Consider the following 16,948-nt stretch of genomic DNA (forward strand, 5'->3'; position numbering starts at 1 on the left):
CTTCGATTCCGGTCATCGCCAAATTTGGTCAAGTTCCCCAAATATAGATCGTCACTGAGCGGAAATGGCCTCGGAATCCTCACTCGGTGATCGGAAGCAAGTGAAGAATTGAATTTACATGAAAACACAGCTCCACGATAAAACATGTCTACGATCCGAGAAGGGCATCTCAGAGATCTTCCTCATCCAAGTCTAAATGAAGTTCTCAAATCTAACACTTACAGCGCTATCAAACTTCTTAAGACAGGTAAAGTGTGTGACTTCATAAATCGCATTCATGTGTAAAAACGTTAACGTATATTTGGTGTTAAAAATGTCTCACTGATTTTCTGTTGCCGCCTGAAGTCTTACTTAGAGTCGATCATCTGGTTTATAACCTTAATCGACGTTTCGTTTCCGTATCTGTTATCTTAAACGGATGAAATAACTCCTTTAGACTGGAATTAAACAACCGAAGAAAAGTAACTTACATTTCATAGGAAAATATTTAGCTACTCATGATAGCCAATTATTCTTAACTTAGAGATATGGTTGTTATTCTAAATCAAGGGACATTTTTAGAAGTTTTACGCGGAAGTTATAATTGAAGTCGAGTCTGTGAGCAATGATAGGTTAGTAACAAGCTATTTGTTAAAGTGTAAGCTAAAACATCGCTTTCATACGGCCTAATGTTAGCAGCCAAATTTTTACACCATGCAAACTTATATTGACAAGCTTACCTCGGCCTATATCCGACTGAATATGAAGTGTTGTGTTGAGATTATCGCCTTCTAAGGAAGCAACAGCATGTTTAACAACACGTAAGAATAATCAACCATTTAATTGATAATTTATTACATGCCATTAAAAGCCTAAAATTCTTAGATTATAGAAAAAATTAAATAGCACTCTACATATGCGAACCACCACCACCACCAACAACAACCATTTTATTTTGCATTATACGTAGAATATCATTCAGCAAAAGAATACATTAAACTTAATAAGCAAAAAAACTAAGCAAAATAGTAAGAACTAAACGAGCTGAGTAGTTTTGAGAATTATTACGCTTTAAATCAGTTGCAGGAAAAATAAAGAAAAGAAGAGGTAGAAAGAGAAAAAAAAATATGTAGATATAAATATAAAAAGAAATATAAGTAGTAACAGTACCAGTCATAGACAGAGCATTGTTTAATTAAGAGCGATAGTACTAAGCTTGCATTAAGCAAAAGAACTTAGGAATTGCTTAGTCAAGGTTTGTTTAAATAAATGCGGAGATAAACTTCTTATCTCTTCATCCAAATTGTTCCAGATAGAAGGACCAGAGAAATGTACATTGAGAACCAATATGCAGACATTTATTTTGGACTTGATTTATAATTTGGTTACAGTTACAACTGCAATTTTTAGTGAAAGCTGTTATTTCAGATTGAAATATACATAAGAAATAATGTGGAGAACCAATTCGTTTATTAGCTTGCAGACATTACTAGCTTATTAGACAGAAACAGATAATTATTAATTAAAATTATCATATTATATTCTGTATTTAAATGTTTGACATATATGCAAAATATGCAGGCAGTATTGAACAGGGATTATGAAAAGGAAACCTGGTTAGCGTAACAATTCGATTTAGTGCCAATTTCCTTAATAGCTTAAAGTGCCACCTTTCTAATTTATTAATGTCCTTGATTGCTGTTTTTTCAATAAGCGCCCCCTTCTACATGTAATTAGCACCCCACATGGTGAATAGTTTACCGGTAATTTGAGGAATGAACTATGAAATCTGCTTTCTCATCTGAATGCAATATTGAACAGTTGCTGAGCTGAGGTGTCATTGATATGTTTTTTACTTCTGAAAATTTAGTTGGTGAATTTGCCCACAAGGTTGCCTCCCTTAAAGAGCAGTTAGGAAACCAGCTGCTGTCTGTTGTGGAATCATTCCGGAAGAAGAACACTGAAATGAAGAGAGACAGGTACAGGTGATAAGAAAGAGACTTGCAAAACTCATTAAAAGGAGATTTTTCGAAGTACAAAGTCTTGTGAATGCAGTCAAACCTCTCCACAATGGTCACCTTGGGAACAGAGTTAAGTGGCCATTGAAGAGAGGTGGTCGTTAGTCGAGGGTCGAGTGCATCATCATCATCATCATCATCATCATCATCATTATCATTGTTTGTCTAATCTCCTAATAGAGAATTGGGTTATTAGGCTCTCTTCTTGCAGACTATCCCAGTATCCTCTGCGGCCAATACTGCCAGGTTCTTAGTCCTTTTTTCTTTTTTACCCGTGATGGTTCTGTCAGGTTTTCCTTTTAAAAATTATTTGCTAGTATCTATTTGTGCAGGCAAGGGTACCCTGAGAATATCAAAGCATGTTACACAAGAACACAACTCATTCCTCAAGGATTTTGTGGTCAGAGCATGAGTTCGGCTACAGATTGCTTGATCGTTTTAGAATCCAGCACTGCATGTATCATGTCACTGTGCCACAACACCTGTCATTCATGATGCTGTTTTGAACGCCTCAAATGTATTATGCACTAAACCACACAGACTGTGGCTAGCGCCATATTTGTAGAGCTCTATTAGACAGTTCAATGTAGAAAATAATACAGGCCTGGGTTGTTTCTGTTTCAATTATTAATTTTCTTGTAACTAAATTTTTTTTCCCTTAGATCTGCTTTAAGCAGTGCTTTTAGTTGCTGGGAAACCCTGCTTGGAGAATATGAAAAACAAGCACAGGTCAGTCAATGAGAAGCTGTCAGTAAACAATCAGCCAGCTATATTTCTACATGTATGTAAGCTAATTCACTTGAATGTGGTATTAAACAGGATGTTTAGGATGGAAAATGTTTAACTTAGTGTTTTGACTAACTTTTCAAACATCACGTTTTCATTCTAATCAGTAATTCATTGGTAGGTCATTACTTTCTACAGGATATGTTGAAGATATCATCGAGTCTTGCAAGACAAGTCAATACTGCAGCTTTTGAGGAGGTTATCAAGAAAAAAGCTGCCACAAAGAAGGTGTTTTGCTTGCCTTTTGTTATCTACCTATATACATGTACTTAAAACCTTTTTTGAAGCCAGGCTTAAAATGGAATGTAATGTCATCACAATTTTATTATATTTCTAAAAAAAGAATATTTTTAAATGAATTTCATGGGTGTGGGTGTGATGTCTGTGGGACCTTGGCCCTCAAGTGAGCACAGTGGCAAACAAGGCTCAATAGGGGGATTCATGCTGAACTCATTGTTTACATTTTTGCTCATTCGCATATAGCTTTGCATACAGAAGGAAACATGTTAGATACAAATTGATTCCAGGCAGCTAAAGGAAACTTAATACATGGTGAAATTTTTAGCTCTTTGGGTGTAGTATTCAGGGAGATACTGTCTTTCAAAAACTGCAAAATTTCTGGGTGGCAAAAGTGCTTATGAGCTCATACAGTCTTTGTAAAATATGAGTTTTTAAACCTGTGTTGCCTTGTTGCACAAAAAGTATTCAATACATCAGGCTCATATTTATTGGCAGGTTTAATCAAACTATGACCTTTCGATATTCAGAACTGATTTATTTGTAGCTCCATCAGAAACTGAATTGCTTATTCTAATGAGGCAAATATTGTAAACAAGGATTCCCCTATTGGATACTAAGATTGAGTTAATACTATACATAAATGCATAATCTTTTTTAATGATCGAAAAATTTTCCAGATATTTTCGTTCAGAGAGAGTGGTGAAAATCAGATTGAAAAGGCGGATGAAGTTTTACAGAAGGTGTGTTAACATGATTGTTTTGAACAACAGAACAATAAAATGATATAATTATAAAAAATAAGATGGGCAATGGGTCAAATAGGTCTGTCAGTTAATTGACTAACAAGAAATGTGATCAACAAGGCTTATGGCTAACTGTGGCAATTACTTGTCAGCAAAGAATAATTTATACTAAATGTTAATAAATATTATTTTTATTAGTACTTCTTACATGGCATTCTTACCAATATAAATAATAATTGTAATAATTATCAATGGACTTTTCCTTTGAACAAAAAGAACTCAATGGAAGACAACTTATGGAAGATGTGTTGCATGTTGGTAAGTGGGTGTACACACACGAGTTAAGTAAATGTGTTTAATAATTAGTACTTTCCTTTTATATTCTGATCAGTGTCATAAAGAATATTCAGAGGCTTGTTCTAAACTAGCAAAATTACAAAGCACTGGAGCAGAAGCAGCAAAGGTATTGTACATGATCTTCAAAGTTGCTGTTTGATTTTCTGAGTCTTTTCAGTGTGTTGTTCAAAGACTCACTACACTAATTGGTAATTTTAATGTTTTTTTACTTTGTTTTTTTGTTTTAGCAAGAACATGTTCAGACACTGTGTCGCAACACACACAATGCCTACGTACTTCAGCTTAATTCTGTCAATAACATGAACAGGGTGTTCTACTCGTCAACACTTCCACAGATGCTGAATGTAAGTACTTTAAACTACAAAAGTGGCTGTAATGTAGGTACACCTGTAGACTCAAATAACTTCACTCTACTCTGTCAGCCTTATAAGGTTTTGGTTTCTGAAACCCAAATTAACTCCTCAGGCAACCACTAGTGATTTAAGGATGTTTCAGTCAGTTGGTCGGTTGGCTGATCTGTCAGTCCACCGATCAATACATTAGTCAGGTGAGTGTTACTGCAGTTAGTCTGCTAATCAGCAGGTTGATTGGTCAGTGAGTCGGTTAATAACTTAGCCAACCAGTCAATTACTTACTAATAGCCAGCCAGTCAATTCTAAAGGCAGTCAGTCAGTAAATCAATTATTTACTAGCCAGCCAGCCAGCCAGCCAGCCAGCCAGCCAGTCAGTCAGTCAGTCAGTTAGTCAGTCAGTCAGTCAATTATGTACTGTCTAGCTAGTCAGAAGAGTCAGTCAGTTTGGCAGTCAGCCAATCAGTCAGCCAATCAGTCAGTCAATCAGTCAATCAAGCAGGCAGCCAGCCAGCCAGCCAGCCAACCAGCCAGTCAGTCAGGCAGGCAGTCAATCAGTCGGGCAGGCAGACAGGCAGGCAGGCAGGCAGGCAGGCAGGCAGTCAGTCAGGTGGGCAGGCGGGCAGGCTGTCAGTCAGTCAGTCAGCCAGCCAGCCATTCAGTCAGTCAGACAGGCAGGCAGGCAAGCAGGCAGGCAGGCAGGCAGTCAGTCAGTCAGTCAGCCAGTCAGACGAGTCAGTAAGTCAGTCAGTCTGTATGTCTGTCCTTCTGTCTATCTGTCTGTCATTTAACCAGCCAGCCAGTGTGTGTTGGTAGTCATTGGGCTTTCTGTCCCTCTGCATCTATCCATTGGTGATTCAGTGCTTCAGTTGACCAGTGAGCCAGTCAGTATTAGTACAGTACTGTGACGTTATGCAGAACTACATGTACTGTGAAGAGCAAACTTTATATTTTCATTTATTTTATAATAAGTAATAATTTACTACTCTATGTCTTCCACAGGACCTTCAGGATGTTCAAGAAGATGTGTCTGAATCTTTGAGAGTTGCCCTCACTGATTGTTCTCAGATCGAGAAAGAAAATGTAACAAATTTACAAGATCTGTATTAAAAGTTAACATGTAATCAGTTCATTTTAGCGTTGAAACGACTGTATACTAAAGACCGACCTTCAAAAATTTCTTCACTTCCTACTAAATTAGCATCATTCAATAGATTTGCTTAAGGCAAAATATGAAATGAAAATCTGAATATATTAAATGTAATGGTGCCAAACCCTCAGAACCAGGAGTGGTTAAATTTGCAATCTTTAATTTACATCCAAGAATTTGCAGAGGCTATCCTTGAACAACAAATAGTGCCAAATTTTTTTCTTCTCAAAAATATGAATTTATGCAAAAAGCACTTTCAATTTATTCATTTTTATCTTGATTATTTTATTCACTGTGTTGGCAATTTATTCTATTCCTAGATAGTCAGCAGCGTGCAAAGATTGGAAAGCATACAAAATATGTTCCAGCTCATGAATACTAGGGAAGATATCTCAACGTTTGTACAAGCTAACAACCCAGGGAATTATACCTCACCAGTCAAGAGTTTTCACAAACCAGAGGAGAGCCAGGCATTGGTGAGGGAAACAACCTATTTAATGTGGGTTTGCAATGACATTTTGCGATAATTAATAAACTAGTGTGGGTAATAAAATGGTGACGAGTGAAGTTAAGAAATAATTTCACATGCAGTTTGTCAAAATTCTTAAATTATTATTATTATGAAATTATTAGAATTTTGACAAAACTCAAGTGAAATTATTGAACAACCTTATTTCACGAGTATACCATTTGATGACCTTTAAATATCATAGGTGACAAATTACACTTACAATCATGGGTTTTTTGTTTATTGTACCGAGAAATTTTGCTCCAAATGTTGCCATGGCAATTTTATAATTTTCAGAAGCATGTGAAATTGACTTAACGCTGAAATTTTGCACCAAAATTAAGGAATACTTTGTCACCCTTGATATTATAAGTGAAACATGTGGTAACTGGACCCTGAACATTAAAATCAGTGTCCATTTAGGAGAGGTATCATCCTGCTAGCAGCAATGCTTGTGCATGTTATTGAGCGTATACATTTCAATCAAGCCAGGGCCAGCAGGGAAGTCTTGAGCAACAATGGCCTCCAGATTCTCAATCCAGAATATACAGTGCTCATCCAGGAAAAACACCTGTTTTGCCGGGTAGAGACCAGTCTGCTTAGGTTTAAAATTAATGTAGGGATTTATATAGTGGGACTCTATGACTGCATCTGCATAAAGAGGAGTGAGGTGTGCGTTGTTCGGACTAGGGGTATCCACTTATGGGAAGCTGCAAGTACAGTTAAATCTGCCAAAACTGAGCAACTGTGGTGCAGAACGACTGTCCACTTACGGACTGCAGGGAGAGATGCTTGTTAAATGGGGATCAAAATGCAGAGTTTGTTTCTAGTTTGTTTATATAGGCGTGGTTCATCAGTGGGTAGATGTCCGATACCAGAGGTTCAACTGTCTGCTATAAGAGTGTGTGTGTCCACTATAAGTGTGTGGATGGGACTTTGACTGAGTGTCCATTTGCAAGAGGTGCTTGCCTCCAGGAGATGTCTGAATTGACCGTAATATGAAGGAGAGAGAGCAAGAGAACCTCTTTCTCAATGCATATATTATTATAAAATTATGGACGGAATACTTGAACAGCAAATTAATGTAGTTATAAATGAGCTGCAAGTGGTTTCCAAAATACTCAAACACTCTGACTCTAAAATCTCCCCTTAGAATGTAGTAGACAACAAGCTGTATTTGGTGGATGTGACAGAACCTGTCCTCAAAAGAAAATACATCGCTCTCCAGATAAAGGTAAATTATTTTATGGTGATATAATTTGTTTTGAATTGTTCAGGGTGTAAGCTGTTCATTGGGTATGCATCTTCACTCTCACTCCCCCACCCCAACCTCCCTCTGCCACTCCACTCTCACCCATTTCTTTCTTGGCCCTCTAAGCCGTGGTCAGACCTTTCCAGGCGAAGCCTGACTGTTCACAGGCTACAGTCAGAACTGGAGTCATGATATGAGGACTGGGGATTAAACTGCACCTTGGTTTCCACTAATCACAATGGGTTGTAGGACTCTAGGGGTGAAATAATACTTTTGTCTGGCTTACAAGAGAAAGAGAAAATTACAGACATCATGACAGAGTGTTCAATTATGAGAGGTGTCTATTAATATTAAGGGAGATGCCCACTTTGGGGAGGTTCATTTTCCTAGGAGAGACATTGAATCCTATTTGGTGATTTCATCAGATGAACATATGGCAGTAGTATTCTTAGTTTATGGAGGTTTCTGCCAACTCATGGGAGTAGGGTCGGATCCAGGATTTTTCCAGGAATGGCATAACTGACTGGTGGGGTAAACAAATTTTACAAGTGAATGCAAAGAAGAAAGCTTCATCTCAGGAGGAGGGGGATGCACACCCCCTGTACCCTCCTCCTAGATGTGCCCCTGGGGAGGTGGACACTAGGGGAGTGGTCATACAGCGGAAGTTTCCAGTCAGGAGAGAGCCTGAGAGTGGTTTCCAGTTAGGGGAGGTGTCCAGCTAGTAAAGGTGTCAGCTTTTGGGAAAAATAACCGTTAGTAATGACACGTTTTGATATTGCCTTGCTACAGTTACGGAACTTTGATACATCAATTAAAAAAAATCATGAGGCGGTCAAATCCCTCAAACAGTTACAAGAAAGGTAGGTGATAACCTTATAACAAAGAGCAGTTTCATGAAAGGTTTTAAACACGTGCGAGGTTTGACCTTTTCCAGTCTCAAAGAGTTAGATTCACCTTCTACAACAACATAAGACATGAAGGTACTGCTCAATAACTTTCATTTGAATGGTCTCACACCAGCGTTTTATCCAGAGACTCTAAAGTTAGAACCACCTTCCACAGCATACTAAACAATACCTCATGAAAGCACTGCTCAATAGCTTTTATTTGAATGGTCACACACCAGGATTTCATCCACAGACTTGAAAGTTATGACCACCTTGCATAGCATAATAAACAGTACCACATGAAAGTACTGCTCAATAGCTTTCATTTGAATGGTCACACACTAGGGTTTCATCCACAGACTTGAAAGTTGGGAACACCTTGTACAGCATAATAAACAGTACCTCATGAAAGCACTGCTCAATAGCTTTTATTTGAATGGTCACACACCAGGGTTTCATCCACAGACTTGAAAGTTGGGACCACCTTGTACAGCATAAGAAACAGTACCACATGAAAGGACTGCTCAATAGCTTTCATTTGAATGGTCACACGCTAGGGTTTCATCTATAGACTAGAAAGTTAGAACCACCTTGCACAGCATGCTAGACAATACCACATGAAAGTACTGCTCAATAGGTTTTATCTGATCGCTGTCACTCTAATCAATCCAAATAAATTATTTGGGAACTGAGGGAGAAGACTTACAATTTAACAAATATATTTTTTAATAGCTATTCACAAAACCCATCATACGGAAATGCCGCAGAAGTCGAGGAGGATCTGTTAAAGCAAAAGAATGAACTGAGAGTTAAAGAATGGCTTTGTTCTGTTGCTAAGGAACAGGTAGGCTTGACAGAACTGCGAACTCTTACCTGGAAAAATGCTGGGGTAACTTATAACAGAGTAGCATGTTAACTGCCTGGCAGTAGTTGAGTCACTGGTCTTCGTTCAGCTACAACAGATAAATCAAAGGAGTTGTCATGTTCCTTTTATTGTTATTTAATACATTATTTTTAAGATCACAAGACGTAAGACGTATCATTTACCTTAACATTACCTGTTAGTATAAATCTACTAGCGTTCTATCACGAATGGTGTTCTCTGATTGGCTACGCTACTCACTACCTTTTCTGTTGTAGATAGTGAGTAGCGTAGCAGTGTGCGCTTGTTAACAAAATGGCGACCGATCCTTTGCGTCTTCGAAGTGTCTGTGAAGAGGATTTAGATAATTTACTGACGACTAGTAGACTTAGCTTATCGATTTCTTTGCGTGATAGTTGACTCGGGCTGCGCTCTGGTAAACTATGACCCAATATAAATCTCGAGCTCACAATCAACATGTAGCCATCGATACTTCTCGTGTTTTCTTTGCAGACTAAACTTTTCACAACGGAAGTTCTAAACAGACTTCAAGTCACCGAAGATGATCTCCAAGATGAAACCATCAGTGATGATGAGACTGTGGCAGAAAAATTGGACAAAAGGCAAAGTGTTGTCAGCACGAGAGGAAAGAAAATTAGGAAAGCTGGGCAACACCAGTTTGAAGAACACACGTTTAAGAAACCAAAATTCTGTTACTATTGTAAAGGACTCATAAAAGGTAATTTGTACATCAGTAGTTGTATCTATTTAGGATGGTCACTGTTTCATGTATAAGTCATAAAGTCACAGAAAGTCGCCAAACTGATTCGCTCTGCACAAGGTTTTCTGGTTTCCAGTTTTGTCTCTAAGTACTACGATTATCAGTTGAATAAGGCGGGACGAAAGTTTGGTCACCAAGGTTTAACGTAAAAATCGTCTTGTTGTCACGAGCAACTGGCTCCGTATCCATTGGCAACTTGTCGGCCTTTGACGTCATTGGCAGCAAAGCGCGCGAAATTGTAGGCGACGCGACAGGCGACGCATGGCTGTTGATATTGTTACCAACAAAAACGAGGTAAGTAGTCCTTGACAACACCATGATTTTAAGGCCAAAACTTCGTAACCAAACTTCCCTCGTGCCTTACTCAAGAGATAATCGTAGTAAACTGTATCAACGTACTAGGTTTTGGCTCTTTTTATTTCGTCTGTGATTTTCTAATTCATTTTAGGCTCTATTTTCTTTCAAGACCGATCTGGCTGTGAGAAAGCCACCCAACTTAGTTTGACGGACTAGCAAAAAAGCGTGACAGATTTGTATACCTAGCGTGACAGAATGCCCTAAACCAAGTTAACCTTGCTCGCTCAAAATTGCTCGACCTAATGTTTCCCTGATTTTAGTACTGCAAAAGGGTTTTTAAGGGTGATGTGAGGTTATTTCCCGCAGCATCAAGAACTTTGTTTCTTTCTCAGGAATCAAATCTGCATGCATTCCTTGTACGCGTTAGTGATCAGTGCGTTAACTGTTCAGGTGTTATTAATGTTCTCTGCTTTATGTCTTTTTTTTTTTTTTCTGATCCACTGTCATCTCTTGTTGGCAGGATTAATTCGACAGGGTGCACGGTGTAAAGCTTGTAAAATGAGTGTTCATCACAAGTGCCGTGACAATGTGCCATACTGTCCTGGTGATAGGGTGAGTATTGTGCAGTGGGATAGCTTTTTCCAGGCGTTCGTTTAGAGATGGGGGGGGGGTTGGCGAGATTAACGAGAAAGAAAAAGTAGGGGGCTGGGGAAAAAAGGCGAGGGGGTTGAGGCGAAAAAGGGCCTGCTTTCTTCCCTAGATTCCCTTTCTTTCTCGCACTCGGCTCGTTCCCCATTTGCTCAGAGCCTGGGGCAGGTTGGCAAGGGGAATGATCGAAGAGTATTCCATCGCAGGGCTACCCCCAGCATTAAATTTGCGGTACCCATTTGTACAATTGGGTAGAGAGGTGCTCTGTGAGAGTACGTGTCTTGCCCAAGAACACAACACAACGTTCCCGGCCAGGGCTTGAACCCGAACCACTTGCTCCGGAGGCCACGGCGCCGCTCCGCATTGGTGGTAGTTACTAATTTAACCAGAATATTGTTTTACATTTTACAGTCTACAAAGGGACAGTCACTTCGGATACAACGCAATCAAGATGACGATTCAGATGGTCCCGTGTATAGTGATGTTGATGATGCCCCTACCCCACCCCCTCACAGGAGGGCGCTGGGTCCGTCGGCATCGTTACCCGCTTACAGGACAGATCACGATTTTTATGGTACGAAAGAAAGTGGAGTAACTGTTTTACCAAAGATGCGAGTTTATTAACAAGTTTTATTATATGGCTTGTTCTTGTAGCCGATATGAAGAGTGCTTCGACTGGCTAATTGTAGCGCGTTATTCTCCCGTAATGCCCATGGGCCGATTACGGGCTTGCAAAAGCAAAGCAAAAAGCCATATAATAAACAACTTATTAACCTGGAACGTTCGGTCTTTACGGGAAAATCTCAAACCTCGACCTTGCCGTATTGACCTCGCTATCGCTCGCTCAATACGGCAAGGTCTTGGTCGGAGATTTTCCTGTAAAGACCTCACTCTCGGTTAATAAGTAGTTAATCTACCATAGAGAACGGTAACTTCCTTTTAAGTAAGATCATCGCTGTTCGTTGAAATTGGTGTAGAGAGTTTTCTTAGGGTTAAATCTGGTGCTTAAAGCTAAGACGTGAGACAAACTTGAAATCTGTTGAACATCCATAAATGGGAAACCAATTTCCCATTCCCTTAATTTTGTTTCAGGTGGCATTCCATACTCTACCCGTAACTCATTGCCATAGTTTTAACTGAAATAGCTATCACTCTTGAGTAACTCTTCAGCTGTAGTCACAATGTTGATATCTGATTTAACGATACTTTTGAATTCGTGGTTTTAGATGCGGTAGAGGCGATGATTCCGTCATCAGGAACGGTAAGGGCATGGTTGAATAATAACTACTTATTAACCGGGAGTGAGGTCTTTACGGGAAAATCTCAGACCGAGACCTTGCCGTATTGACCGAGCGATAGGTTTGAGATTTTCCCGTATAGACCGAACGTACGAGGATATGGCATTTGCTCTGTTTTTTGCAGGCCCGTAATCGGCCCGCGGGCATTACGGGAGAATAATGCCCTAGAATTAGCCAATCATAGCGCGTGTGTTATATCGGCTACAACACAAGCCACATAATAACAAGTTGTCATGTTACGCAATCCTTTATGTGAGTGCTTCGTAACCATGGTAATGTTCGACAATGCCACAGGAACGTGCAGCACTGAGTGTTTTTGACGTATTTGCTTTTCAAGACCTGGTTGTTGAAGTTTCCTTCATAGCACTTTCCGGGGTTGTCACGCAACGTTCCTCGTCACTAACGGCGTGACGACCGCAATATATTTAGTCAAATGGTTAACTTATGTCAACGATCCTAGAGATGTCGAGCGAAATTAATAAATTGCGCTTGGTTCTATATGGAAGACGTACGAAAACATTTAGTACCCACTTGGTTTGTAAAAGACCGTACATCCTGACTGACTTCTGACACAACACAACGTGCACACGAGACGCAATATTATGGGACACGCACGTTAAACGTATTCATATACTTTTATCTTCTCACCTCACTGTGCTATAATTATCGTTTCTCTCTCTTTCAGAAGTGCTGTGTGGCTCTATATGATTTCAATGGCGAAAATGATGGAGATCTTAAACTCTGGTGAGAACTCGTTTGTTGATATCAAATCACAGTTGTAAAGTAACACTGACTGAAGTCACAAGGTTCATTTTTGTCACTAAACGATTCGCAAATTCTTTAATGACATCTTGTGTCACCGACAACAGCTATGATGGACGAAACCTTCCACAAACATTTGTGTAGAGCGGTTTTCAATAGGCCATTTCCGAGATGCCTTTTGCCTCTGTGTCAAGACGGTTATTCGTGAAAAACCATACACATGAAAATGTGTTCCCTATGCAGGTGACTTGATGTCGATGTTAAATCAAGTATTATCTTGCGTTTAGTGGTTTGCGAACCGGTTTCAGGATTTTTGAGGGCTGTTTCTCGATATCTGTTTTCACGGTTTAATTTTCATGATACTACACTGAATCTATAGAAAGACTTCCTGGTGAACGTAAAAAAATGAGTAGAACAGAGTACTGAAGATTTCTTGTTGTGTGTTGCAGTGCTGGGGACAAAGTCAACGTTATTAATAGTGCGGATGAAAATTGGTGGGAGGTAAGGCAACATCGTTCTCAAAGTCATTAATAATTCCTCGAAGTTCGTCAAAAATACTCCGCTACGCGTCGTATTTTCAACTCTCTTCTCGGTGTTTGGAAATGTGGTCAAACACGGTCTTTCGTGTTTGATATATTACTTCTTTATTTAGTGTGTCGTATAGTATTCATAGAGTGTCCTATAGAAGCTATCGAGTGACGTACTCCTGCTCAGCGTTATAAACATGTACATATAGGTCACACTTTCAAGAGTAGTTTCTACGCGCCTGAAAATTATATATGGGTTGCAATTGATTTCAGACGTTTGTTGAAATTGCATTTTTTTTTTTTGTTCCTGCTTTTGCACGTACCTATCTTCAGACGGTGTATCTATCCACGTACAACAGTGAATTGTTTGACCCCAGGAGTATCATTAGCTCTTCCTGTGCATTCGTCAAACGTTTAGTTTCCAACAACAATTCTTTTCACAACTACCCTCACCAAGACGATCACAATAGACGAATTATTAATGGTAAAATTTGTTAACTCGAAAGGTACTTTAGCCACTGAAGCAAGTTTTTGAAGCTCAAGGGTCAGGCGTTAGCCCTTTGCCACCATTGGTTTCAATTTTAAAAAAAAGCATAGGTCCGCATCGCGTTCTTCTTGTGTGGGTTTTATTCCATGCGATTAGAGTGCTACTATAAATGTCAGTGTTTGGGAGTTAAAGTGCTACAAGGGCGCAGGAAATCACTAGAAAGACAAAGGTGTAAAAATTAACGACTAAGGTAGTATAGGTGTTTAGATTATTGGTATCAAGATAGACGAGGCGTTATGAATGTTACGTTGAAAATTTTCTTTTCTTCCTTTTCGCCGAGTGATCAGTAACTAATTACTGTCATGTTTCACTATGTTAAATGCTGCGACCTTCGCCTTTATGGTTTTAAGGCTCAGCAAACTAATGTCACTTTGTATTTTTCTCAAGGGTTCAACTAAAGGTCAAACGGGGTTCTTTCCAGCTTCGTATGTACAGGTATGACGGACAATGTCCCTGTCTGTCTGTCTGTCTGTCTGTCTGTCTGTCTGCTTGTCTGTCTGACTGTCCGCCCGTCCGTCTGTCTGTCTGATTTTTTTAGTTCTTGAAGCTGATTAGTGAATGTCACGTTTGACTTGGAGGTGTTGATTTTTCCTTTTAAAAATGCCGAAACGGGCCACTTCAAAAAGTGATTCTTTCATTCAAATTTGAGTATACGAAAATCATTCCACCGTTGTCTGAAACGCGAACAACTGAAGTATCCGATGAATATTTCTTAACATATTGCATGTGAAGTCAAACGTCTGTTTTCAGTGTTTCAATTCCCTTGTTGTGACAACAAGGCACATACAGAGGTATCTCACAAACTGCTCGAGTTAAAAGAGTATGCATAAATTACTGGGACTCACTCAAATGCCATCAAAGCGTGTCTCTTGAAACCTTATCCTGTACACAAATAACACGAAAACCTCTGTTAACGTCTGGCATACTGTTTCTTTCTTGCAGGTTATTTCCCCTGGTGACGTCATTCTACGTTGTTTGTTCGATTTCTCTGGTCAAGAAGGAGATGAGTTGACGATTCAAGCAAATCAGGTCAGTGGCTTTTTGTGTTAAAACAGGCGTCGGAGGCGCAACTTTGCAATGAATGGTAAAGAGAAAGGCCGTTATTGTCAATGGACGCCGCGCCGGAAGCGAACCTCAAGCATTTAAGTTCGAAATTGTCAATGAAAATATCTATGTACTACACTTTACTGACCATGTAATATATTATTACAACCGCTGATTTTTTTCATAGGTTTTTCGTCTTTCCTTGTTCTCTCAGATTGTCGTTCAAGTCAGAGACGAAGGCAATGGTTGGATCGTTGGCAAAACGGGCTCTGTGGAGGGGGCCTTCCCAGCGTCATACGTGGAACAACTTCGGAATAATGGTCCAGATTAGTCACAGACCACGAAATTAAATTAAGGGTGTTAGTGTAATCCCATAAGGGATTTTAAAGCGAGACACACGAGTGTGGTAAATGGGCAAGTAAGCATTGCGTGTTGTGTCTGGGAATATTAAGTCATTTTTGCAATAGACAAATTAAAATTCAATTCATGGTACCGGACATGAAAGGATAAACGAAATAATAACAAGGATTGTTTATACTGTGAAACACTGACAACTTGCCAGATTCACCTTTAATTTAGTGTTGTTGCTTATTGAAGACTCGAACTGAAAGTTTTTTGAACTTCATCAGCAAAATAAGGGAGGAGTCGGTACTCGACTTATAAAGTGAATGAAAAACTCACAGGAAAGATAGAGTTATAGTTAGCTAGCCTGCGAGAAGGCTCACGTTGGAGCACAAGCGCGCGCGGCGTAGCCGCGAGCGCGAAATCGATCGGCGAAGCCGCGAGACGAGAAAGTGACTTTTTTGGCGCCTCTTCACCAGACTCCTTTCTGCCGGATCGCTTTGCTCGTCGCCGCTCGCGGGTGTGACTCAAAGGTGAGCCTGCTCCCAGGCTAATAATTAGCCTACTTTGGTGATTGTTAGCTAAGTGGCCGGGTAGCTTGGTTGGACTGTATCCAATCTATGTTAGATATTCCCCAAGTCTTTTAACGGTTTTACGAAGGGATTTACAATTTTGTTTTGTTTTTGCGGTCCATCTTAAGTTAATATTAATAGTCTTCGCAAATCACAGCTGCCGTAATTTCGTGTTGTGGACTGCCATTTAATAATTCAGTGCAGCTCATTGCTCTTTGAAATATTAATTAATTGAATATTTAAGGTGCGTCGTACAAATTGAAGTATTTCTTGCAAGGTGAACAAAATCGCTCGAATGGAAAAAAAGCTCGAAATATTAGCGTGCAAGTTTAAAAAGAAGGGAACCAAAAATTTATATATTTTAACAAAACATATCATTGAATTCGGACGGTTTATAACATGGAGACTACAGCGAAAGTCCTTCCAGCCTTTGTATTTTAGCGAGGTGGTCTGTATCATAACAGTGCACCCTAAGGCACGATTTCTGTGTAATGGTCAAGACGTTTTATACCTGTCTCTTGCATTATCAGTTCTGTTTAAAATGAGTCACAGGGGACTGTCGCGTTTACGCATCAATTGAAAATACTATTTTAATATTTAATCAATGAAATAAACATGATTGTGGAGTATTTACACCGAGACGGGTATTTTGTTTTTGAGTTCGCCGTGTAGCCAACAGTCCTCTACAATAAAACACTTCGGACTAATTCTTTGGGGTTCTTTTGTGTGAGCAATGTTTATTACATTTCTTTGTTTTTGTCTGCCAAATTGTTGCCAGTGTCTGGATTTACTAACAAACATCGAATTTTTATTGTTCATTGCGGACAGTCTTTGCTTGTGCCTGTTTGTTACCTACGGAATTTTATGGTATCTACAGGAGGTTACCCTTGGGGTACGAAAGATCTAGCCTGTGTTACAGATAGCTCCGCGAAATAAAATCGGAGAAAGTGTCGCTCGCCGAGGGCGCCTGTAACACAGGCTACGGAAGATCTTAATTC

General features: G+C 39.5%; 1 protein-coding gene across 2 annotated transcripts; it reads left to right on the top strand.

Annotated features, from left to right (window-relative positions):
• The first annotated feature begins 50 nt into the window (after nucleotides 1-50).
• LOC110041280 (uncharacterized) lies at nucleotides 51-16,589 on the top strand. Of its 2 annotated transcripts, none has more exons than XM_089277619.1 (21): nucleotides 51-247; nucleotides 1,850-1,964; nucleotides 2,660-2,726; nucleotides 2,922-3,011; nucleotides 3,701-3,763; nucleotides 4,158-4,229; nucleotides 4,351-4,467; nucleotides 5,476-5,556; nucleotides 5,944-6,099; nucleotides 7,285-7,365; nucleotides 8,173-8,243; nucleotides 9,003-9,114; nucleotides 9,646-9,871; nucleotides 10,731-10,822; nucleotides 11,270-11,432; nucleotides 12,085-12,119; nucleotides 12,842-12,900; nucleotides 13,368-13,419; nucleotides 14,380-14,427; nucleotides 14,935-15,021; nucleotides 15,251-16,589. In XM_089277619.1, the coding sequence occupies exons 1-21, from the start codon at nucleotides 145-147 to the stop codon at nucleotides 15,365-15,367; spliced, it is 2,007 nt and encodes a 668-aa protein (XP_089133745.1). In that variant the 5' UTR covers nucleotides 51-144; the 3' UTR covers nucleotides 15,368-16,589. The 2 variants fall into 2 exon arrangements, with proteins under 2 accessions (XP_089133745.1, XP_089133746.1); XM_089277620.1 differs by having other exon boundaries at nucleotides 1,850-1,958.
• Nucleotides 16,590-16,948: the final 359 nt, after the last annotated feature.

The sequence above is a fragment of the Orbicella faveolata genome, unplaced genomic scaffold, assembly GCF_042242905.1.
Source record: "Orbicella faveolata isolate gen_17 unplaced genomic scaffold, um_ofav_v1 contig_46, whole genome shotgun sequence".
Taxonomy (NCBI): domain Eukaryota; kingdom Metazoa; phylum Cnidaria; class Anthozoa; order Scleractinia; family Merulinidae; genus Orbicella; species Orbicella faveolata.